The sequence below is a fragment of the Thamnophis sirtalis genome, unplaced genomic scaffold (assembly GCF_051295495.1).
Source record: "Thamnophis sirtalis isolate CommonGarterSnake01/CBP01778 unplaced genomic scaffold, rThaSir2_p1.2 scaffold_1, whole genome shotgun sequence".
NCBI lineage: Eukaryota > Metazoa > Chordata > Lepidosauria > Squamata > Natricidae > Thamnophis > Thamnophis sirtalis.
The window spans coordinates 161,955,493-161,978,724 of NW_028261381.1; the positions used below are offsets into that span (position 1 = coordinate 161,955,493).

At 40.2% G+C, this 23,232-nt stretch overlaps 1 protein-coding gene across 2 annotated transcripts in view; it reads right to left on the bottom strand.

Annotated features, from left to right (window-relative positions):
• Positions 1-23,232, bottom strand: part of RANBP3 (RAN binding protein 3) — a 44,502-nt gene that overhangs the window by 21,117 nt on the left and 153 nt on the right. For both annotated transcript variants that reach the window (XM_087701992.1, XM_087701984.1), the window contains exons 2-8: positions 18,983-19,038; positions 5,364-5,400; positions 4,211-4,297; positions 3,184-3,249; positions 2,954-3,046; positions 675-781; positions 48-164 (exon numbers count right to left, since the gene is read on the bottom strand). In XM_087701992.1, coding sequence (XP_087558118.1) covers positions 48-164; positions 675-781; positions 2,954-3,046; positions 3,184-3,249; positions 4,211-4,297; positions 5,364-5,400; positions 18,983-19,038 — 563 coding nt within the window. The remainder of the gene's footprint in view (positions 1-47; positions 165-674; positions 782-2,953; positions 3,047-3,183; positions 3,250-4,210; positions 4,298-5,363; positions 5,401-18,982; positions 19,039-23,232) is intronic.

The following is a 23,232-nucleotide window of genomic DNA, read 5'->3' on the forward strand; positions in this document are numbered from 1 at the left end:
CCCTTAACGTTTACCAGCAGTACTTGGACCCAAACTGGAAAAAATACCTTCACTCTGTCTCTTAGGTTTTGCCCAAACACAAAGGATTGCTGTGCGTTCTGCTCTTTGTCACATTTTTCAGTGTGTGAAGCATTGTTGGGTTTATTTTTCTGACATGGGTTCTCCTAAACAAGAGAGAAAGGGGGAAGGAAGGGAGAACATAACCACAAGAGAAGGAAACCAGTGAAGAAAAACTAGAAATGTAATTTCCCCTTCCCCCCTTCAATCCATTAAAACAATTTGGGCTATGCTGGGTGTACGTGACTGGTCCAGGGTCACACTAAGAGCCTCATGGCTTAGCACGGGCTTGAAGCCAGACTTCACAGGTCAAGCATTCAAGCCACTGTGCCTCACTGGTTTATCTGGAATCCACTGTGCCAGAAGAGCAAAGGAATCTGGGGTATGGGATAATCAGTGTGGAGAGAAAATGCTGTTTTCATATTTCATGGGAAAGAACAAGCACAAATGTCCACGAAGCCATCGGGAATCCAGCTTGTCTCGAAAAAGACTTTACCAGATGTCCCCAAACAACACAAACACCCCTGTGCTGGAGTAAAAAGAGCAACACACAAACACACACCCCAACCCTCCTTCCCAGATTCCATCTATTTCCCAAATGCCATCCACAGACTCACCATTTCTTCTGAATCGGGACTTTTCGGTATGGTATTAGTTGTGGGTTCAAATGTAGCAGCCAGAGGATCTGGAGGGATACTTACACCATTGGTTCCACTGCTTGGAACTGCGACAAGAAACAACATGCCAGATGTAAAGGCTGCAGCATTTTTTATTTTTTGACACTGCAGTAAATCGAACATTAGTAGGTGGAGCAGTTAGTATGTAACACTGTTAAATGTAATAAGTGAGCAGAGCTCAGTAAGATGAATTTGCAGTGGAACTTTCTATTCTAGCATTCTTTCCCTTATTGGATCGGTCAGATGAATATATACATATTAAAAAAAACACCCGTACACAGGACATGCCAAGATTACCTGAAAAGCTTTTTGCAAAGGATTCACTTTCCACTGATTTTTTTCCCCAAAGTGGTAAGACTTGATAACTTGATGCCATTTCCAGCCCCAAAGAAGTTACGTCTTTCTCAGTCCTCAAAAATGAGGAAGTGAGGAAAACTCAGTTCTGTTCCTCAGCTCCAGCTTCTATTATATACTTCAGCATGCCCCCTTTAAGAAGATCAATCCTTCTCTTTTTCAGAAGTATAAAACGACACATCCCATATTTCCTCAGTACCGGATAACATGGTTCGAGCAGCCTTGCACACACTTCCATAACCCAGATTTCGTTTGTATATATTTATCAATCATCTGTGACTTGACACACACCACACGCACTCATAGGTACACACATACAACTTTAGATAAACACGCGACATTCTGCTTGAGGGGGAATTTACACTTGGATACTTAGAAATTGAGATTGATTGTTTTGTGAGTCGCTTTGCAGGCTGTTTCATGGACTGAAAAGCAAGCTGTTCTATGCACAGTCAATTTATTTCATCTTATAAAATAAAATAACTAGTGTACTGTGATTTTTAGAGATCTTTCCTATTACCTGCATCCAAAAGACTAATTTGCTTTCCAGTCTTATTATAAACTATACCAGTGATGGCGAACCTTTTTGGCACCCTGTGCCCAAACCGGAACGAGTGCATGTGTGCGCATGCGCAGGAAAACCAAAGACCAGCTGGCCGGCATGCACGAAGACCAGCTGGCCAGCGTATGCCAGAAACAAAAAGAGCAGCGGGTGATGGTGCGTGTGCCCATAGAGAGGGCTCTGCATATCGTGACCCGTCAAAACCGCGGACGACAAAATCGCGCTCGACGAAAGCGCGCATTTGACGTCATCACAGCGCGACAAAAAATTAAAAATTGAAATAAAAATAAAATTAAAGCAGTTAGGTTAAGGGTTAGGTTTAGGGTTAGGTTTAGGGTTAGGTTTGGGGGGGTTAGGGTAAGGTTTTCGCTTTATTTTTACATTTATCGATCACAGCGCGATGTTTTCATCGCGCTGTGATGACATCAAATGCGCGCTTTCGTCGAGCGCGATTTTGTCGTCCGCGGTTTTGTGGTGGAACCCTGCATATCACCTCTGGCACACGTGCCATTCACCATCACAGAACTGTATTAAATTTTCCACACATCCTGTGCATTGACAGAAGGCTTATTAAAGAGTCAGTTTGGTCTGGCATTAAGGCATCAGGTGAGACACCAGGAACCTGTGAGTTCTAATCCACTCCTTAGACATGAAAGTGGACTGGGTGACTTTGGACCTGTCACTCTTTCAGCCCAACCCACCTCACAGGGTGGTTGTTGTGGGAAAAATAGGAAGAAGCAATATGTTCATAGTCTTCACTTATTTATAAAAAATAATAAAGGTGGGATAAAAAATGAAATAAAATATTTATAAAATGAATATAATCCTTCCAGATCCTAATAAATTGTTTTTTTAATAAAATCTGTATAATCTGTATATATATCTATAATATTCTGTTTAACCCCTTATTCTTTCCTATCTATCTATCTATCTATCTATCTATCTATCTATCTATCTATCTATCTATCTATCTATCTATCTATCTATCTATCATCTATCTATCTATCTATCTATCTATCTATCTATCTATCTATCTATCTATCTATCTATCTGCCTGGGTGTCAAAGGTGGTGTATGCTACGCTGCATACTTCACCTTCCCTATATGAATCACAATTTGTGCAAATTTATTTTTACCCTCTAAAATACTATTATCCAGTTGCTAGGATAATCCACCGAAATAGTGGATAGAATTTGAAAATAACCTAGACTCCTAGAAACACTTAAGGCATTTACTCCTTTGTAAGGTCTTGCCAGCTTGACATTTATCATGCTGAATGCAGTGATTGAAGAGACTAACTTGCCTGTTTGTGAAAAAGCTTTTGGCTGGGGAGCTTGCAATACTGCTGGGCGCAAGACACTTCGCTGCTGTTCCTTCGGTTTTTGACTTGGGACTCCTGAAAATGAAAGCAAGCTTTTATTTCTTTGACCCTTAGCACTGTTCGCATTGGTAGTGAGAAAAATTCAGCAAAAAAAATCCTCTACTGTCTGATATCTTTGTTTCCCCTCCATTTCACACAAAGCCATTGCTTACCTGCACTTGGTGCCTGGCCGTGGATTAGAGTGGGTGGCTTCAATCTAAAGCCAGAGCTCTTTTCCTCTGTAGTGGAAAAGAATGTTTTAAAAATAAGACAATTACACAAGCTGTGCAATGCGAGAGGCAATGGCCAAGATTCATAATATTTTTGCCCAGTGTTGTTATTTTTTCAAAAGGAAAAAGACCCCAAAATTAAAAGATAAGAAACCGAAAGGTTAATGATAATGTAAAGAGAGCTAGTTTGTTGTAGTGGCCTAAGGCATGAAAACCGGCCTCCAGCAAATTCAACCAAACTTGGTACGCAGATGACTTACTCTCTGGAAAAGAATACTGTAAGTCACCCCAACACCCCTTGGGGTGTGTGTGTGTGTGTCCTGGCAGGCAAGTGGCATGCACAGCCCTCTCTGCAAGCTGTCGCCTTAGCTCAACTCCACCGCACATGCGCAGGAGTTGCGCATGCATGCCTGAGGGGAGCACATGGGGATGCGGGTGAGCCCCCCCCCTGCAGCCCATTTTTGCTCCCAGGAGGGGGTGGTGGTGGTGTCATGCGGCATGCAAGGGAGTGGGGATTGTGGGGGGGTGGGGTGTCACGCGACACTATAGATATAATACATTCCTTTTCCTGTCTAATACAGGATTACGATAAATAAATACCTGGGCAACACCAGGGGTTATCAGCTAGTAAAGAAATAAAATAAATAAAAACATGCAGAGTTAAAACTAACCAGAACCAGTCAATATTATTAGACTAATGCCAAGAATCCTAATTATTTTATACAACACTTTTCTGAGTAATGTGTCTTACAGTAAACACTTTCTGTCAAAGGCCACTGATTCAATCCCTTCTTCTCATTCAGGTTTATGTAATTATGAACTGAAATCTAAAGGTACAATATACCTAATGGTTGTGTGTCCCTATTACCTCTAATGTTCCTCAAGGCACGGTTTAAACATGCATTCCTTTCTCAAGCAAAGCTGGACAACAGGAATGGGGAGGGGGGAGAGGAAATTATTTTTTCTTTACCTGTCTGTGAAGAAGGGAACTGTGTTAATGAAGACGTTCTTTCCCGCTTTACAGGAGGACAGTAACCCCCATCTTCTCGGTCAGATTCTGTAGGGAAAGTCAGTAAACAGAAGAAGTAGAAATATAGCCCTGGCAGGTAATTCTGATTGGATTCTCACCCCTCAAATGGAACTCAGCTAAATAGGCCTGCAATAGGTAAATTCTCATTGTCTGATCGTGTTTTCAAAGACAAGGCCATTTTACAGCTATTTATCCACAGAGGAACTCTGTCTTTAACTTACTTCAAAGGTCAGCATTGCTACATCCTTCCTTTACATCAGTGTACAGTTAACTTATGCCAATTGGTTTTACTGAATTGGTTTTACTGAAGCCAACTATCCAGGTAGATTAAATGGGATTTCCCTATTCAGAGATGTTCTTTCTCTAAGTCAGGTTTCTCCAGATTTGGCAACTTTAAAAGGCCTGTTGCCAGAACTCCCAGCAGCACGACAGGCTGAAGAATTCTGGGAGCTGAAGTCCACAAGTCTTAAAGATGCCAACTTCGGAGACCCCTGCTCTAAATACTTCATGACTAGTCCAATATAAGAAAACACTGTGGGTGTGAAAACTATTCATTGTTAAACTAACCAATGCTAGAAAAATACTGCTGGGTTTTGCTCACAGTTCAGCGGTGCTTTTAAAATGTACTTTGCATTAGATTATGGGGTCTGTTTTGACATGAGAGGTCAACACTCTTAAAACATGGAGATCAGCTACTGGAATTCCTTTGCAAAATAAATGCATTTACACCAGCGGTGGGTTCCGGCTCCCGTTGCAACCGGTACGCTGCAACGAAGCCGGGCGTCCACCTCGTGCACAGCACACGGATGTGTACCCACTGCCTGCGATGCTCCAGCTGCTCAGAGGAGCATCGCACAGGCGTCATAAGCCTCGTGCCCCTGTGCAAATGCCCCAGTCGGCTCAAATAGTGGTAAGGAGAGCAGGTGGGCCCTCCAGAGCACCATATCGGAACCTGGTGCTTCCAACAGGCACCGGTACGCCCCTACCCCACCACTGATTTACACCCATAAACAGCTAGGCAGGGGGAAAATGTATCAACTTGTATTCAGGGACTTTTCTGGATTCTTTAGGCAAGTGGAATGAGCTTCCTCACCTTCCCCATCTTCTGGACTTGACTCATCTGCTGATCTCTGCAACAAATACATACAAATCAGACTGTATCACAAAACATAATGCGACCTTTTTTTTTTGCATAAGTTACATCACGGGTATCAAACTCATGGCGTTACGTTGCCATCACGTGACATTTCGCGACATTTCCCCCCTTCACGGAGCTGGAGTGGGTATGCCCTGCACATGACGCATTGGGCTTGGGGCCCACCAGTTTGACACCCTGTATTACATCTTAATGTGGTGCATTAAGTAATAAGTCTGAGCCTGCTTCAAAAATAATTCAGAAAAAAGACTTTGGATGTCGAACCTTAAGAATCACATTATCTTTATTGAGTCAAATTCTTAGAGCAGCTGCAACTTTTTCCCCAGTTTGTTGGGAAGCTTGAAAAACACCTAAATAGCAATTAGATGCTAATTGACTCATGCTTAATGGGCTCTGGAAACACTTTTTTCTCAATAATCTATGAACTGTACCAACTCTTAATAAATGTAGATTAGATGCAAAATAATCTTTGCTTTCAATTTAAAGAAAGTAAGTTGTTTGGGCAACACTGTTCTTAACTGATGACAGCAAAGTGGTATTGAGTAAGAAACCAGGAGGAAAAGTCAAAGCTAAACCTTTTTGACTATGTGGAGAAAACTAGTCAATCAATTAAAGCTGAATTAATCCAAAAGGTATCTCCAATAACTGAGCAACAGAAATGGAGAAAACTAGTCAATCAATTAAAGCTGAATTAATCCAAAAGGTATCTCCAATAACTGAGCAACAGAAACTTTGTTTATATTTTAAAGCTCTTGGACTAGAGACAAATTGTAAATGGTATACATCATCTTAGAAGACAGGCTCCCTCCTGTGGAAAGAACAGAGTGCTTCTTTTTTTAATATATAATTTTATTGAAGTTTGCAGTTACAAAGATAAAAGATCAATACAAACTAAAATATTTTTTAAAAGAATGAAAAAAGAGGGATAGAAAATACAGAAAAGAAAATACAAAGCGAAATAGAAAAGGAAAAATAAGAGTATAATAAAAAGAAAATAAATGGATTTAAAATTGTCTTCTCCCTTCCTCACCAGTACAAAATATATTTTCCCATATCTCATTTATGTATAAACAAATTCTTATAGTCTCTAATTCAGGTTTAAATCAGAAAAAGACTTTTAAGAGTTATCAGAAAATAACACGTGTATTTTAAATATAACCAAATAAACCAACTTTATATTTCTTCCATCTATTTTAACACAACTGTTTATCATTTGCTCTAAAAACATGGCAGAAAACCTCTTTTTCCAAATCTTTCAAGCCATGTTGTTTGGTGCTGGTCAGTAAAAATCCATTAAGGGTCACCAGAAACAACAACATTCATATTTTAACCTTGATCAAATAAACCAACTTTATATTCCTTCGTTTTGATTCTGATCTTTAATCCCTTTGAATAAGGCCACAGAACTTGATTTCTTTTCATTTTCTCTTTGTCTCTTCTTGGAATATATTTTGAAACCTTAAGAATTATTTTTTTGTAAATCTAATATTAAAAAATTATATCCAAGTCATTCTTGGATATATATATCTTTTAATTATTAAGACATCAGCCAATGTCATCCACATAACCGGTGTGCCATTTTTCCCAAATAATTCTTATAATTTGTCATTTTTAAATCTACATTCAAATCAGCATCAGTTTTGTCCAATAATACTTGTTCTTTTTCTACAGCCTATTTTAAATCCAGTTTATCCATGGCAGCAGACAATTTTATGATTATGTTTTGAGTCCATTGTTCTTAAAAATCCTCTAAATTCTTCTAAAGTTAATTAATTGTGCTCCATTCTGTCATAGTAAATCAAATTTAGGTGTTCTTCTCTACTTAAGAACATAAGATTATGCCTGGTGTCTGCAGTTTTTATAAGGATATGTGTCAAAAGGGTTTACATTTTTACGTAGCGCGTACAAGTGCTGCTGCAGGTTTCACCTTCAAAATGGAATATTTCTTTTGTGAGTGAATAATGTCTCCTTCATTTTAAACATATTATTGCAAAATATTTCTGCATCAATGTTTCTCTCTATCAAGAACTATGTTTCCTGTCATGCAGATTTGATCAATTAAGAGAATTTTCATGTGATCAATTCTTCAAACAAGCTGTTTGTCTATTTTAGTAAGAAAGAACATGTAAGGAAGATGAATTGTCCCCAATGAAAGGAGCTGAAAATAATCATGAATAAGCGAGTTCACATACAAAATTCAGATGAATATAATTAAAGAGAAAGTAGCAATCTATTAGCCAAGAGAAAATGTTCTACTAAATCCATTAAAAACACTAAAATGACACCCCATCACTTAAAAGTTGTTTTACTAACCTTACATAAAAATAGACATCTACTCAGATTATAAAAATATTAGCATAATGCATATTCTTTCTACATAGCCTTGTTAGCGAGGTATACACATAACAACACCAAGTCACATTTAGGATTACTATGATATAAATGTAATTAATGGATTAACATGAAATGCAAATCAGTCTACTACAGTATTTCAACAAACCACTATTACTACTCTAATAAGTTACGTGTGAGTCCAATTATTAGCTGTTTCTACAAACAATGATAAACTAGGACTCATTGTTACAGACGAAACATGCAGAACAAAGTATTTTTTCTTCCTTCTATGTAGATTGAGAAATAAACCACAATCCCATTTTCTTTCAGCATTTCCTGTTTTACAAATAATCCTCAATTTATGACAACTGAGTCCAAAATTTCTATTGCTAAGTGAGTTTTGCCTCATTTTATGACCTTTCTGCAATGTGCTCTACATGGGGCTGCCCTTGAAGAGCATCCGGCGACTTCAGCTAGTCCAGAACGCGGCCGCGCGAGTGATCGTGGGTGCTCCTCGGTTCACCCACATAACACCTATCCTCCGCGAGCTGCGCTGGCTACCTGTTGATCTCCGGGTGCGCTTCAAGGTGCTATTAGTCACCCATAAAGCCCTCCATGGTAGTGGGTCTGCGTACTTGAGAGACCGCCTTCTGCCAATTACCTCCCTGCGACCAATTAGATCTCATAGATTGGGCCTCCTCCGAGTTCCATCTGCCAGCCAGTGCCGGCTGGCAATTACAAGGAGGAGAGCCTTCTCAGTAGTAGCTCCGACCCTTTGGAACGATCTCCCTGTGGAGATTCGTACTCTCACCACCGTCCAGGCCTTCCGCATAGCCCTTAAGAACTGGCTAGCCCGTCAGGCCTGGGGACAAAGATAATTGCCCCTCCCGAATGATGAATGAATGTTGCTCATTATTTTATTCTATGTTTGTCTGCGTTATTGTTTGTATATCCCTTCCTTGATTTTATGTAAGCCGCCCTGAGTCCCCTCAGGGAAAAGGGCGGCCTATAAATGTTAATAAACCTCTAAACCTCTAAACCTTTCCTGCACAGTTGTTGAATCACTGCAGTTATAAAGTTAGCAACATGGTTGTTAAGTGAATCTGGTTTCCACATTGGCTATTTGTCAGAAGGCTGCAAAAATGACCCCAGAACACTCCAACCAACATAAATATGAGCCAGTCCCCAACGTCTGAATTTTGATCACATGATCAGGGGGATGCTGCAGCGGTCAAGTGTGAAAAATAGTCATAAGTCACTTTTTTAAATGCTGTTGTAACTTTGAGTGGTCACTAAACAAAATGTAAGTCGAGGACTACCTGTATTTTCTACCGTATGTACAGTCCGACAACTGTGGTTGAAAGTAAACTCCAGCTTTTTAAAACCAATAACTATATGCTACATTTGAATCTGACTTCATTAGATAATAAGGTAATAATACCCTGTTTCCCTGAAAATAAGATCTCCCCAGACAGTAAGCCCAATGGGGCTTTTGAGCGCATGAGCTAAAATAAGCCCTCCTCCGAAAATAAACTCTCCCCGAAAATATTGCGACACAGCAGCAGCCATGAGGTGACCATGCTTGCTGCCTCCTGCACCTCAAAAATAATAAGACTTCCCTGAAAATAAGGCCAAGCGCTTATTTCAGGGGTCTAAAGAAAATAAGATCCTGTCTTATTTTCGGGGAAACATGGTATAAATATTTTGTAGCTTAGCCTTAATAACAAATCACATTTTCCTTCTCGCAATTGCATGGAAAAAGAAAGAGAAGGGGCAGCATGTTCCAGTATTACAGTTTCCTTGAGGCCATTTGTGTGCATAATGCTAAACTATGGAGTAACCTTGTACACAAAATTCTTTGCTAGATGTTACGTACAGAAAAGTTTAATTCGAATTTGTTTGAAATAATTAAGCCACAAGCCCGATGCACAAAAAATGTTCATGTTCACAGAAGAGGACGAGACAGCAATTCAGTGGCCTTTCTTTCCATCCGTTTTGTCGAATCCGTATATATCCACACAAACTTCTGGGCCAAAAGAAGCCTCCATTAGAACTTGGAAAGGACCAGCTTGAGTTCTAATGTCAGCACCACCTCCTGCCTGTGGTGAGAATTTATTCCCTTGAGGCAACCACTCATGGAAGACATGCCTCCCCCACTTCAAATACTGGGACCAGTTTTGAGCAAACGTTTTAGGAAGAGTACCCATTTCAGAGAATAAGAATTACCAATGGATTAGAAACTCTCCTACGAAGAGAGATTGAAGGACTTGGAAAGGGTTATTCTTCTCCAGAAAAGACTGATGGGCTATGAACATATATCAGGGATCCCCAACCCCTGATCTGTGGTCCGGTACTGGTCCGTAGCCTGATAGGAATGGGGCCACACAAGTGACAGGCGAGTGAGCAAAGTCTCATCTGCACATGCACAGGATGTAGGTTGCACACAAAACCATCCCCCCTCCAGTCCATGGAAAAATTGCCTTCCATGAAATTGGTCCTTGGTGCCAGAAAGGTTGGGTACCACTGCTTTAAAGGTAAAGGTTCCCCTCACACATATGTGCTAGTCGTTCCCGACTCTAGGGGACGGTGCTCATCTCCGTTAGAAAAAACGGAGAGCCAGCGCTGTCCGAAGACGTCTCTGTGGTCATGTGGCCGGCGTGACTAAATGCCGAACGCTGTTCCATTCCCACCAAAGGTGGTCCCTATTTTTCTACTTGCATTTTTAACGTGCTTTCGAACTGCTAGGTTGGCAGAAGCTGGGACAAGTAACAGGAGCTCACTCCGTTATGCGGCGCTAGGGATTCAAACTGCCAACCTTTCTGATCGACAAGCTCAGCGTCTTAGCCACTGAGCCACCGTGTCCCGATTGCTTTAAATATCTCAAAAGATAGCCAAGATAATGTGAATGTTCAAGAAAATCTGTCTGCCATCTCTCCAAAGTGTAGGATATGGACCAATGATTTCAAGTTATAGGAAAATAAATTCCATGGTGGGCTTCCCTTCACTGGCTGTGATCAAGCAACAAAGGCCAGAAGTCTTCTTGTATGGGATGTTTTGGCTCACTGAACTGAGAAGGGGGTTGCACTAAATGACCCTACCTAGATCGGGGGGCCCTCACAACAGTCACTCGAGCCCTTGTGATCTCTAGACTGGAATACTGCAATGGGCTCTACATGGGGTTGCCCCTGAAGTGCATCCGGCGACTACAGCTAGTCCAAAATGCAGCCGCGCGAGTGATAGTGGGCGCACCTCGGTTCGCCCACGTTACACCTGTCCTCCGCGAGCTGCACTGGCTGCCTGTTGGTCTCCGGGTGCGCTTCAGGATAATGATGACCATCTTTAAAGCACTCCATGGTAGTGGATCTGGGTACTTGAGAGACCGCCTTCTGCCGATTACCTCCCTGAATCGACCAATTAGATCGCACAGACTGGGCCTCCTCCGTATTCCATCTGCCAGTCAATGTCGACTGGCGACCACACGGAGGAGAGCCTTTTCTGTTGCTGCCCGACCCTATGGAATGAGCTCCCCATGGAGATCCGCACCCTCACCACGATCCAGACCTTCCGCGCAGCCCTCAAGATCTGGCTCTCCCAGCAGGCCTGGGGATAGGCTTCCAATTACCCGCCCGAGTGTTTGATTGCTGAATGAAAGTTGTGTTTTATTATTTTTCTTTTGTTCACAATGTGTTTGTTTTGACCTTGCACTTCCCCTCCCCTGTGGTTGTAAGCCGCCCTGAGTCCCCTCAGGGAAAAGGGCGGCATATAAATCCCAATAAACCTGAAACCTGAAACCTTTCAATTCTATGACACTGTAACAGAGAGAAGTGTCTTTTCTACTTCTAGACCTCACATGATGGGCAATCAGCATAGACTTTGGCACCACAGCAGCTGACTTAGATAATATTTACAAATACGGTATAGTATTATGCCAATCAAGAAAACTGCCCCTGCCTATCCTCCCTCCCTCCCTTGATTCAGACGTGACCCAACAAATATACCATATACTATTTTCTGCACTTCTAATCCCATTGAAGAGGATGATTGATGCCCCCCCTTAAATTCTATTCTTTGTGTGTGTTTTCATTCTTAGTTTTTAAATATTTTAATGGTTGTAAGTTGCCCAGAGTCATTAGGAGTCAGGCAGCATATAAAACAGAATTATTACTACTACTGTTTTAAACAAAACATGACCACATACCTGGCTCTCTCAAAGTCCCTCTCCCACATTTCCGCATTTTATTTCTATGTCCGCTTTTTCATTCCACTGATTGATTTTCATCCCCTCCAAACTCAGTGATTCCTCCTGAAGCTTCCAGGCGTAATTCTTCTTAACTCACAGCATGTGCAAACACTGCAACCTCTATGCACATTGCAAAGACCCATTTACCGTATTTTTCGGACTATAAGACGCACCGGAGTGTAAGACGCAACATGATTTTGAAGAAGTAAATGTTTTAAAAAAGTGTTTGCACTCTGCAGACCTCCCAAACCTTCTGCATGCCTTGTTTTTTTGTAAAAAAAAAAGGGGGGGGCATGCAGATCTTTGGGAGGCTTGTGGAGTGTTCCTGGTAGCTGGAAGGGCCAAAAACAAGCAAAAAATGGCCCATATTTTTGCAAAAAGGGGCAGGTTTTTTGCAAACAAAAGGGCATGCAGAGCTTTGGGAGGCTGTTAGAGGGCTCCTGGGGGCTGGGGGGAGGGAAATGAAAAAAGGGAGGGGCATGCAGAGCTTTGGGGGGCTCTTAGGGTGCACCTAGGGGCTGCCCCCCCCCCCAGCAGTCTGTTTTTTGCTCCTTTTTGCCCTCCCTAGCCCTCAGGAGCACTTTGCAAGCCTTCCGAACCCTCTACACATCCATTTTTGCAAAGGGGGAAGGGTTTCAGTAGGCCAAAAATGCTGTATTCAGTGTATAAGACGCACCCAGATTTTCAGCCTCTTTTTTGAGGAAAAAAGGTGCGTCTTATACTAAAAAAATACGGTAGTAATAACCAGGTTGGTTTTTTTAAAAAATTAAAGACGGTGTGTGATAATCATGAAAACTCAAATAAATATAAATAAAACAACTAAGGACATAATCTCTGACGTACTGAGGATATTCTACCATAGTTTTAGCAGCAGCTGCCCTGCAACTTTAGTGAGAGAGGAAGAGACTGAGTCAATTTGAAATTTGATGCTAATATAACCAAATATATTCGAAGCGCTATACAGATTCTCCATAGCATCACATTTATCATTAACATCATATGGGCTGTATGCTGAATGAATACCCCATGCACCCCACTTTTGGACACTTGAAATATAAACCTTCTATGAAGCAGTTTTTATCCATGCAGACTCATCCACCCCTATCTCACATGCCTTACTTAATATCATAATGGTTCAAATTCAATGTTTCCCCAAACTCTACAATAATGTAAATCAGACCCCTAGTTAGTCATATATCACATCCTCACCCGACCCCCAGCGCAGAGAGAGGGGAAGCCTTGCCTTCTGAGACGCCAAAGAGAACGAGAGAAAGCTGCAGCTTTCACTTATAAATCCCAAAGCTTCCTTCCAAAGGAACACACTGGGTGACACACTTTCGGTTCTCTCTGCCTCCTCCATCCACTGACAAAGAGTCTTTTTTTTTTTGCTTGCTCAGAGGCTCTCCTTTTTCCTGCTTTGATTAGCTCACAATACTTTTCATAAAGAAACACAATGCACGGTTATCCGGATCTCGGTCCCACTGCATTCAGCAAGACTTACTTCCAGGAAGGCGCAGTTGGGATAATTAAGAAGACAGGAAAAAGAAGAGTTCAAACCTCTTCTCTTATGAAGGGTTATCTGGCTTCATATACACATTTGGGTGAATATTAGAGGAATGAGAAATGATGTTGCTAAAGACCAGTGATGGGCTCGGCACCGAAAAGGCCGCAGGGAAATGTTGTGGCGTGCGCTTGTCAGGGCTGTGCTCCGGAAAAGCCAAACTTCCGGGTTCTAGCATCCATGCGCGTCCAACGACCAGGTGGATGGCGTGGATGTGCAGGCCGGTTTTCGGCACTGTTGCATGCGCAAAGGGATCGCGCCCCAGAAAAGCCGAACTTCCAGGTTCTGGCACACATGTGCACCCGACAATCAGCTGGTCGGCGTGCATGTGTACACCGGTTTTTGGCACTGCCATGCACGCAAAGGAAAGCTGATCGTTGCGCATGCATGCGCACCAGAAACCCAGAAGAAAAACAGGCAAGGCCACGTGTGCTGGGCCACATGGCTTCGTGTGCCACTTTGGACATGCGTGCCATAGGTTCGCCATCACGGCTATAGACTACATGCCTGTAGTCTGAGATGCTCATCATATTCCTTTTTCTAATCATCATATGCCTCCTCATCAGAAGAGTAACTACTTAGAGACTTTAAAAGCTCTCCATAAAAGGCTCACCTGTTCCATTTGTGAAGGTGGAGGCCAATTTCTCTTCCTCTCTACTGCTGCCTCCTGTTATTTCCTATGGGCTAAGAAATTCAGAAACTATCTTTTGTAAAATATTCCCTGGATAAAGACTGTAGCTCAGTAAACACTGCATACATGCAAAAGATCACAGGCTCAAACGCTGACGTCTCTAAGCAGGATTGGGAAAATCTCTCCCAAAACCTGAGGTGCTACTGCCAATCAGTGCATAGACAATACTGAGCTAAATGAGACTCTTTGGCTTACACAGCTTCTATGTCTAAAAGAAGATCTGTTGTGTCAGCTACAGAGAAAATACTTCCCATTATTTTAGAAAGAGGAAACCAAGCAGGTGGGAAGCAATTACAAGTGCAAGTCTCACAACTGACAAGTTAAACTATAGGCATTTTAGAGAGGAGGAAAGGAACACTAAAAAAAAGAAAATTTGGAATTAAAAAAAACAGAGTTTCACCAGAAATCCTTGGTAGGTTCTGACTTACCCTGCCAATACAGGAAGCAGCTCGGATACAAGCAACTGAGGGGGCAGGAGCCTCAAGGTTGCACCCCTGGTTGATTTGGGGTGACCCATAGCCCGGTGAGGAGATTCTGCTTCTCCCTGAGGGTCCTCGCCTGAATCCGACAGCCCTTTTTGCTCTGCAAGGGACTGGGAGCAAAGAAGAACAACAGCCCTTCAGTGCCAGGCAGCAAAAGGACAGAGGAGGAGGATCCACTAAGGGCTGTTCTTCCTAGATTGGGTCTATGTCACTATTGTAAACTGATGGGTGTAACAGCAGCAGCTGCTGGGATTCAAGCACATCTACCCCAATGGCAAGCAGCCTCTGTGCGATCCTTCCATCTCTTTTATCCCCACAAATCTTTGGCTTTATGTGAATTGCAAGCAACACTGATAACATTTGAAGACTCTCCCTGTTATTCAATCACAAGTGGACAAGCTCCACAGGTTCCAGCCAGATTGGCAAAGGCTTCCAGATGTCACCAGCTAGGTTTCTTGACACTCTTCTACAAAACTGCCTGATTTCCTGGAAATGGATCTACCAAGTCTCAAGGTCCCCCAAAACTGGATTTTAAACTTAAGAGACCGGGTTTTTCAAAAATGACCAATCAAATAAATGACCAAAACACCAAAGTCAAGTTATAGTACTTTGAAAGATGGTGATAATTCCTGCAGAGATGAGGAAGGAAGGAAGGAAGGAAGGAAGGAAGGAAGGAAGGAAGGAAGGAAGGAAGGAAGGAAGGAAGGAAGGAAGGAGGAAGGAAAATACATTTCCAAATTATGGATGGTGAATACTAGCTTAATTCTGCCACTTTTTCCTCAATTTTCGCATACATCAACTAAAGGAAAGATGAAAATCGATTCACACAATTTTCCAGCCCACTCAAGGCATACCAAAGCTGAGACATATACGATGTATCGGACTTTAGGCAAAAGTCAAAGCAACATCCCACTTATTTGGAAAAGAGACAGCAGCTCAAGAGATTAATCATGGAACAAGCAAGGACAAAGAAATACAAAGATCTCTGCAAATTATTATTAGATTTCCTCTCTCTTCTAATCCAACCTGGGCAAAATGATGGAGGGGCTATTAAACAAAGTAAACATGAAACAGGACATGCTGCATCACACTTTGCTGTACTTATATATTTTGTGTAATTGAAGAACCAACCAGCAGGAAAACTTCTGTTGGAGGAGAGACACTGCATGAAATCTTCTCAATGTTGACCCCATACATATAATTATTAACCCAACCGGATTCCCTATGCCCCAAATTAACAAGAAACTGTTTGACAAAATTCAAAATAAAATTCCTTGATTTTGACCATTATGCTATGTTATATCACCTTCCCAAACATCAAGATAAAGAGAAATTTCTGATTTCTTTCAGGGCTAATGCAGGCAATCAATTTTTCCTTCTACTCAAATGAGACTTAAGCCTGCATTTCATTTCCCAAACAGGAGGAGGATCAGAGAAAGTTTCGCACAACAGTTCAATTGAATGACTGTTCAATATGGTAAAAGTACTTGAAGTTATTTAAATCTATGAAATTTTCAAATTCCAAAAGTTTTGAGCTTTCTTTAGCTACACTTAGAAATTAAGCTATGCTCATTACTGCACAAACGTGCAGGTAAGCCCATTTGCAGGTAAGCCGACTCTCACATTTTTAACACATTATCATGAAAAATATGCCACCCGCAGATAGGTCAACCCTTGAAATTTTTGTACATTTTTCCAATATGTTCTAAAGGACTTTGTTTTAATACTTCAAATCAATAAATGTTGTTTTCCAAACAGATTCTGTTTTAAATTTTCACAATTGGCTTATCTGAGGATGTTTTGTTTTTCATAGTATTTTGGTTGGAAATTTGAGATTTGGTTTATCCATGAATATATATGGGTACTTTTAAAAATTATTACCATGTATACACATAAATAAGCCCGTCTACGCATAAAGCCAAAGCCAATATGGGGGTGGTGGGGGTGGTGTATTTTGTAATCTAAAATTTTGGTTTATCCAGAACTATATACGGTACATGCAGAACTAATTGCTATGAAGTTTAGAAAATAAATGAAGATGACAAATATAGCTCCTCATTGCACCGGTGAGGAAATAAAACTTTCCCTTTAGGCATACCACTGCTCTTATTAGAGCAGACAGCAATCTCACAGAAACAACTTGAGGAAGAGGAAAAAAAACAAAAGGATATTAGAATTAACCCACGAGCAACACAAAAAGCCATATAATACTAAATTCAGACATATTTTCCTGGGCCTGTCAATTGCAGGGTTATAATGCAAAAACATAGAGCCTATAAAATATTAGAATCACCCCTAATTAAAAAACATTCATTGGTCATGTGAGTAACTTTATAACTTGATTTAATAATCACATTCAATTTGCATACAAGAAAGTATTTCTGAAACAAGAAGCACGTTTATTTCCCGTTAGGTTCGGTAGCAACTTAGAAGAACCCTGTTGGCACAGTGTTTAGATTGTAGTATTTCAGGCTAACTCTGCCCACAGCCTGGAATCCAATCCTGATGGGCTCTAGGTTGACTTCCAACCTTCTGAGGTCAGTAAAATGAGGACCCAGATTGTTGGAGGCAATATGCTGACTTTGTAAATCGTTCTGAGAGTGCTATAAAGCACTATGGAGCAGTATATAAGCCTTAAATGCTACTGCTAAGTGTTAAGAGGCTTTCATTCTTATCATTTAAGAAGGGCGAATGCAATTTTACTCAGTGCAATTATTTAAGGGAAAATTTAAGAGAAAGGGGTATACAAAGGCATTTGATATCTGTGAAACTATGTATAAGAACATTTGAAGTAAACGTTGAAAATGTGGAAAGTAGAATAGAATCTATGTGGTGAACTTGTGAATTGGCCAAAAATGTTTGGTTATTGAATCACAGGATATTGGTGAAAATAAATCTCTTTTCAGATGAAATCAGAACTGTACTTATTAGGGTTTCTGGAAGAAGGAACTAAGTAAAAAGCATGGTATTGTTGTATGTGATCACTGGGGCAAGATTATTATATGCAGAGAAAAGGAAAAATAAAGAAGCTTCAATTGTTACAAGACTGGATATTTAAATCCATATTCAATCTTGGTGGATGTGACAAAACTGACATATCATATCAGAGAAATCTATAGAGGCGTTTATTAAAGATGGAGTTGGTGTATGGATTATATTATAAAAGTAGAGAAAAATAGGTTGATAGCAAAGGGTTTAATAGCATAAATAAGGGGAGATAGTGAAAAATTTAAATCGTGATTACAATGGTATAAAATAATAATAGTTAATGAATCTATAAGGAAAGCGAAGAGCTAAAATTGACACGCTTTTAAATCAGATGTTTAGTGTATTTATAGCTTTATGTTTCTAGATATGTTTAGGTATTGGGATTTTTAACGTTTACTTTATGTGTAGAATTTTAATCATTTATGTAAGAAGAATGCCTGTAATAAGTTACTGATTAGCAACTGAACATTTTAATGACTTCTCTTTTAGATGATAGACTGTGGTATCTTCAGAAAGCAGCAAAATATTATTCTTCAAAATCCCTGAGAATTAAAATAGGACAGTGCAGAATCTACTCAGTATAGAACTGCAAAATTAAGGAGAAGAGAGTTTCTTATAGGATTTTATTTTTTAAAGTCAAATAATCTGATTAATTGGCAAAAGCATTTGAGGCAAGTCAATAATTTTTTGTCATTAATATTATTTTGTCTTACAAAATCCATTTATAAACCACCCTTGTTCAAGAGCAGATGTACATTTATTACTAAGGATATGAAAGTCTCATCAATCTATTATTTTGTGTTTTTTAACCAGCAGATTTCTGGGGGATTCTTCTGTTAGTCATGCACCCAATTTCCCTTCTAATGCTCATATATGGGATGCTGGAGTTAGGGAAACCATATCTGTATTGAAATAAAAAGTCAGCAGCAAAGAGAAGTCCCCCCCCCATCTCTTTGCTGCTGTCTAGTGGTAGGATGTCTGTTTTATCCAGATCATATATGATCACCCTAGATGTTGTATAAGTTGAGACACTGCACAAGAGGCCTAAGCATAAAGTACACATTTTGGAACATGACCCAGTTTTCTCGGTAATACAAAAGAAAATCCTTAGTAGATCAATCAACATCATGTTATTTCCATTAGGAACAGGTCTTGAAAAAAAAAAACTTCTTAGTTTATTCCACTGAAGCCTGGAAAAAAAAAACCCAACATTCTCTTGTCTCAATTTATAAGCAAGAATAATTCATTAGCCTTCCTTACCTTCTGTGCTTTATCTTTCTGAAATACAAAGACAGGAGGTGCAATGGCTGGCTTTTCTGTGAAGAAATAAATAAAAGAGATCTTATATTGCCTAATATTGAAACATATCACATGCAGTTCTTGCTCTAAGAAATCAATGCTGCTTACTCAATCATCATATCTTTCCCACCACTATTCAGGTGTAGATGAAAAATACTCTTAGAGACAAGTCAACTGATAAGCAAGATGCTCATCTCACTGTTACCAAATTCTCTTACAGTTTCCTTAGATATATCAGTAATAGCAATGAAGAAGATAACATCTTTTCAACCAATACATTTTCTTGAGTGAATGAATGCAATGTAAAGCAACTGCCCTCCTATGCTCACTTATGTATCCTGCCTAATTTCTTTAATTTTATATATTTTACTTCTGAAGGATTTGGTCCTGAAAATTGTCTTAGGAATATTTGGAATGGGTAATCAAAGTATTTATTCTTCTTTTTAATTCTAAAGGCTTTGAAGTTGAGTGATTTCAGAATTTTAAAATAATGATGTCTAATTTCAGGTAGATAGACAACATCCAAAATGTGACCACTATTTTATAAATAAGTCTAGTATCCAGTGCACTTTGTTCTACTGGGTCATGTTTGAAGTACTTCAAAATTATAATCTGTGGTATCATCCCCAGACTCTTTTAGCAGCATTACAGAATACCAGAGCAATCAAAGCTGTTATGAATCTAATGACATAGCAATAGCAGTAGACTTATATACCGCTTCATAGGGCTTTCAGCCCTCTCTAAGCGGTTTACAGAGAGTCAGCATATTGCCCCCAACAATCTGGGTCCTCATTTTACCCACCTCGGAAGGATGGAAGGCTGAGTCAACCCTGAGTCAACATAAATAAGAGGTTTATTTAGAAGTGTCGAATATTTCAGGAGGAACAATAATAACTTATTAACCTAATTAACAACAGCTCTAAAAAGAGACAAGGTAAATTCATGGAAGAGTAAACGTCTATTTGTGGCAGTAATAATAAAATGCACTTGTTTATGAAATGACATTTATAGGCACTCTGAATATCAATTTCTTGGAAGCAACTATTTTCTTGCTTTACTAGTGGGTTTTGTAGAGGCATCAGGTTAACTGTTCTGTGAAGCAGATGTGGGATTGATATGGCAGAGATTTTCTTATGTTCTAATAAACACAATATTCTATGACAAGTAAACGCAACTAATGATGAAACACTTGGACAAACTAATAAGATTTATCAATGCTATCACAGCCGATTACAGAACCTCCAATTTCAGACATAACCTATCTTGAAATATTAAAGGCTGAAATCAGAAGAAAGTGATTGTTTCCTAAATGTAATTTGATAGTCACTGAAGGAACTAAGAGGCTAGGCTAGACAAACTTCTAGGATTGATCTGACAAAAAGTGTCTGATTTCTTGAAGCACATGTTATTATGCTTAAAACTTTAAACCACCTAATTTGCCAGATAGATAAGCTTTGATTATTCCAAGATTATACAGTACAGGTATTTCTTGACTAACAACCATTCATTTAGTGACATAAGTTACAGCAACACTGAAAAAAGTGATGTAGGACTAGTTTTCACACATGACTGTTGCAGCATCCCCAAGTCATGTGATCAAAATTTGGGCAATTGGAAACTGGCATGTATTTATGACAGTTCCACTGTTCCAGGGTCATGTGATCCACATTTGAAACCTTCCCAGTCAGCTTTCAACAAGCAAAGTCAATGGGGGGGGGAGGAGCCAGATTCACTTAACAACCAAATGATTCACTTAACAACTGCAGTGATTTGCTTAACAGCTGCAGCAAAAAGGTCATGAAAGAGGCACAACTCACTGAACTGTTTCACTCAGCAACAGAACTTTTTGGCTCAATTCTGATTGAAAGGTGAGGACTACCTGCATTATATAGATATGGCATCCACGGGTGGGTGGAAGGCACATAGGGAAAAGAAGCTAATTATATAAATTGCTGCTTGTGAATGTGCTGCATACTTTAGTAAGCAAAAAATAAATAAAAGGGTGATATTATCAGCACCTATAGATTCTTTAATTTAGATCTGGAACATGATCTTCCTGATTGGGCTACTCCTATTTTTTCTAACATTATGGCACTTCTATTTTATTACTATTTTACACAGTTTTAGCCATTCTAACCTATTACTTCATCTAAGAGTTCATGAGAATGGCTTCCTCCATCATAAATTCTTTCTGATTCTGATTGGTCTAGGTCTATATCTATCTTCTTCTCCAACATGCAAAATAATAAGCAATTTGCATAAATTCCAAGGCATTCTTCTACATGCTTCATGATAGGCTGTGGTGACAGCCACTTACTCCTATACATCTCATCTTTGAGCTTGTCCTAGAAATTAGTGGAGAAAGATACAACCAGTGGTAGCCTGGAAGCACTGTTCACTCACATGAGATGTGAGGAGAGAAGCATTTTTCATATACATTTTGAGGCCCTCTCATTGTAATAATGACTTTATAATTTTCATATTCCATTTTTATCACGGGCTGTTCTGCTGTTCTATATTTATAAAGAGAAATAACTGTTCTTCCCCTGCTCAGATGCACTCATATTTTATTCAGATCGTCTAAGATGTGTTAACAAAAACAAAAAAAGAGCAGACAGAAAAACAGTTATGCTTGGAATTGAAGCAAGCCTCATTTGAGATGCTTTACTTTGCTACTTTTAAAAACATACATATGCCATCATTGGATTAAAAAACCCAATTTTAAAATGTTATAAACTGCCTGGGGATGTTTATTATAACAAGTATAATGGAAATACTGCTTGCAGATTTCCACATGCACATATACATTTGTGACATTATTTTCTTCTCTTTTTTGCTGCCCAAGGGTCAATAGGAATGCAGGGCTAGTTAACCCTTCAATATCTTTATAATTCACTAATCCCCGTTGATTTTGAGACGTAGCTACTATGGGCAGGTTATTGCAAAGAAGGGGCTACTGGACCTCAGCTAAGCACTCAATGAATGAAGTGCTTTTACCATTGTTCATTTCTAGCAGTCAGTAATGTTTCCTACCAATCTATCCACATATGGTAAAGGTAAAGGTTCCCCTCGCACATACGTGCTAGTCATTCCTGACTCTAGGGAGCAGTGCTCATCTCCATTTCTAAGCTGAAGAGCCAGCACTGTCCGAAGATGTCTCCATGGTCATGTGGCCGGCATGACTAAATGCCAAAGGCACACCGAACACCCTTCCCACCAAAGGTGGTTCCTATTTTTCTACTTGCATTTTTTACATGCATTCAAACTGCTAGGTTGGCAGAAGCTGGGACAAGTAATGGGAGCTCACTTGGTTACGTGGCATTAAAGGATTCAAACTGCTGAACTGCCAACCTTTCTGATCGACAAGCTCAGCGTCTTAGCCTCTGAGCCACCATGTCCCCATCTATCCACATACATCCAGATAAATTACCATATCCAAACTACTAGAAGTAGCCTAAATATTCAGTTCTTGTAATAACAAGAGTTGACTGGGAAAAGTCAGAATTAAGTCCCCTCTCAATAGCTCCTTCTCAACTGACACACTCTGGTCCTTCAGCCTTAGTGATTGATTGGCTACAATCTCCCTAAATTGATGGATTGCCTTAAATCTCCTTAGCTGATACGACTCTCACATCTGACGTTTCTTAGGGAAACTTAAGGCATATCAGTATCAATTCAGCATAATGGGCAGAACTGGGAAACTTTACAAGCTTGAACTGTTCAAATTCAAGTTCGGAGGCAATTCTTTCAAATCTACTTACACGACAAGATAAGATAAGAGGAATAAACAGGATTGATTAGTACATTCTGCCAGGCAGCCGCTTCTGCCATGCCTGCATGCACATACATAACAGCTTTTATGTCAATGAAAGAAAGGAGGAAAAGCCAGCAGAGTTGAACTCTGCTTTTGGGTGATGCGAAATCTCCTCATTCTTATAGCACAGCACTCCACAAATGCTCAGAGGCACTCTCGCCCCTAGGGAAACAGCCCGAAGGATGGCGAAAGGAGCAGCCTGAGACTGAACTTTTGATAAAGCCCTCTGCCTATGCTCAGAGGACATCCTCATCTTCGCCACCTAGGGGACCGGGAGGCCGCTCCCTTTGTCCGGCCTGGCCGTAGCCCGCACGCCAGTTCTGGTGAACCGGGCGGTCCCCAGACGGCCACTGAAGATCTGGGAAGTATCCGTCCCAAAGCATCTCGTTCCCTCTCG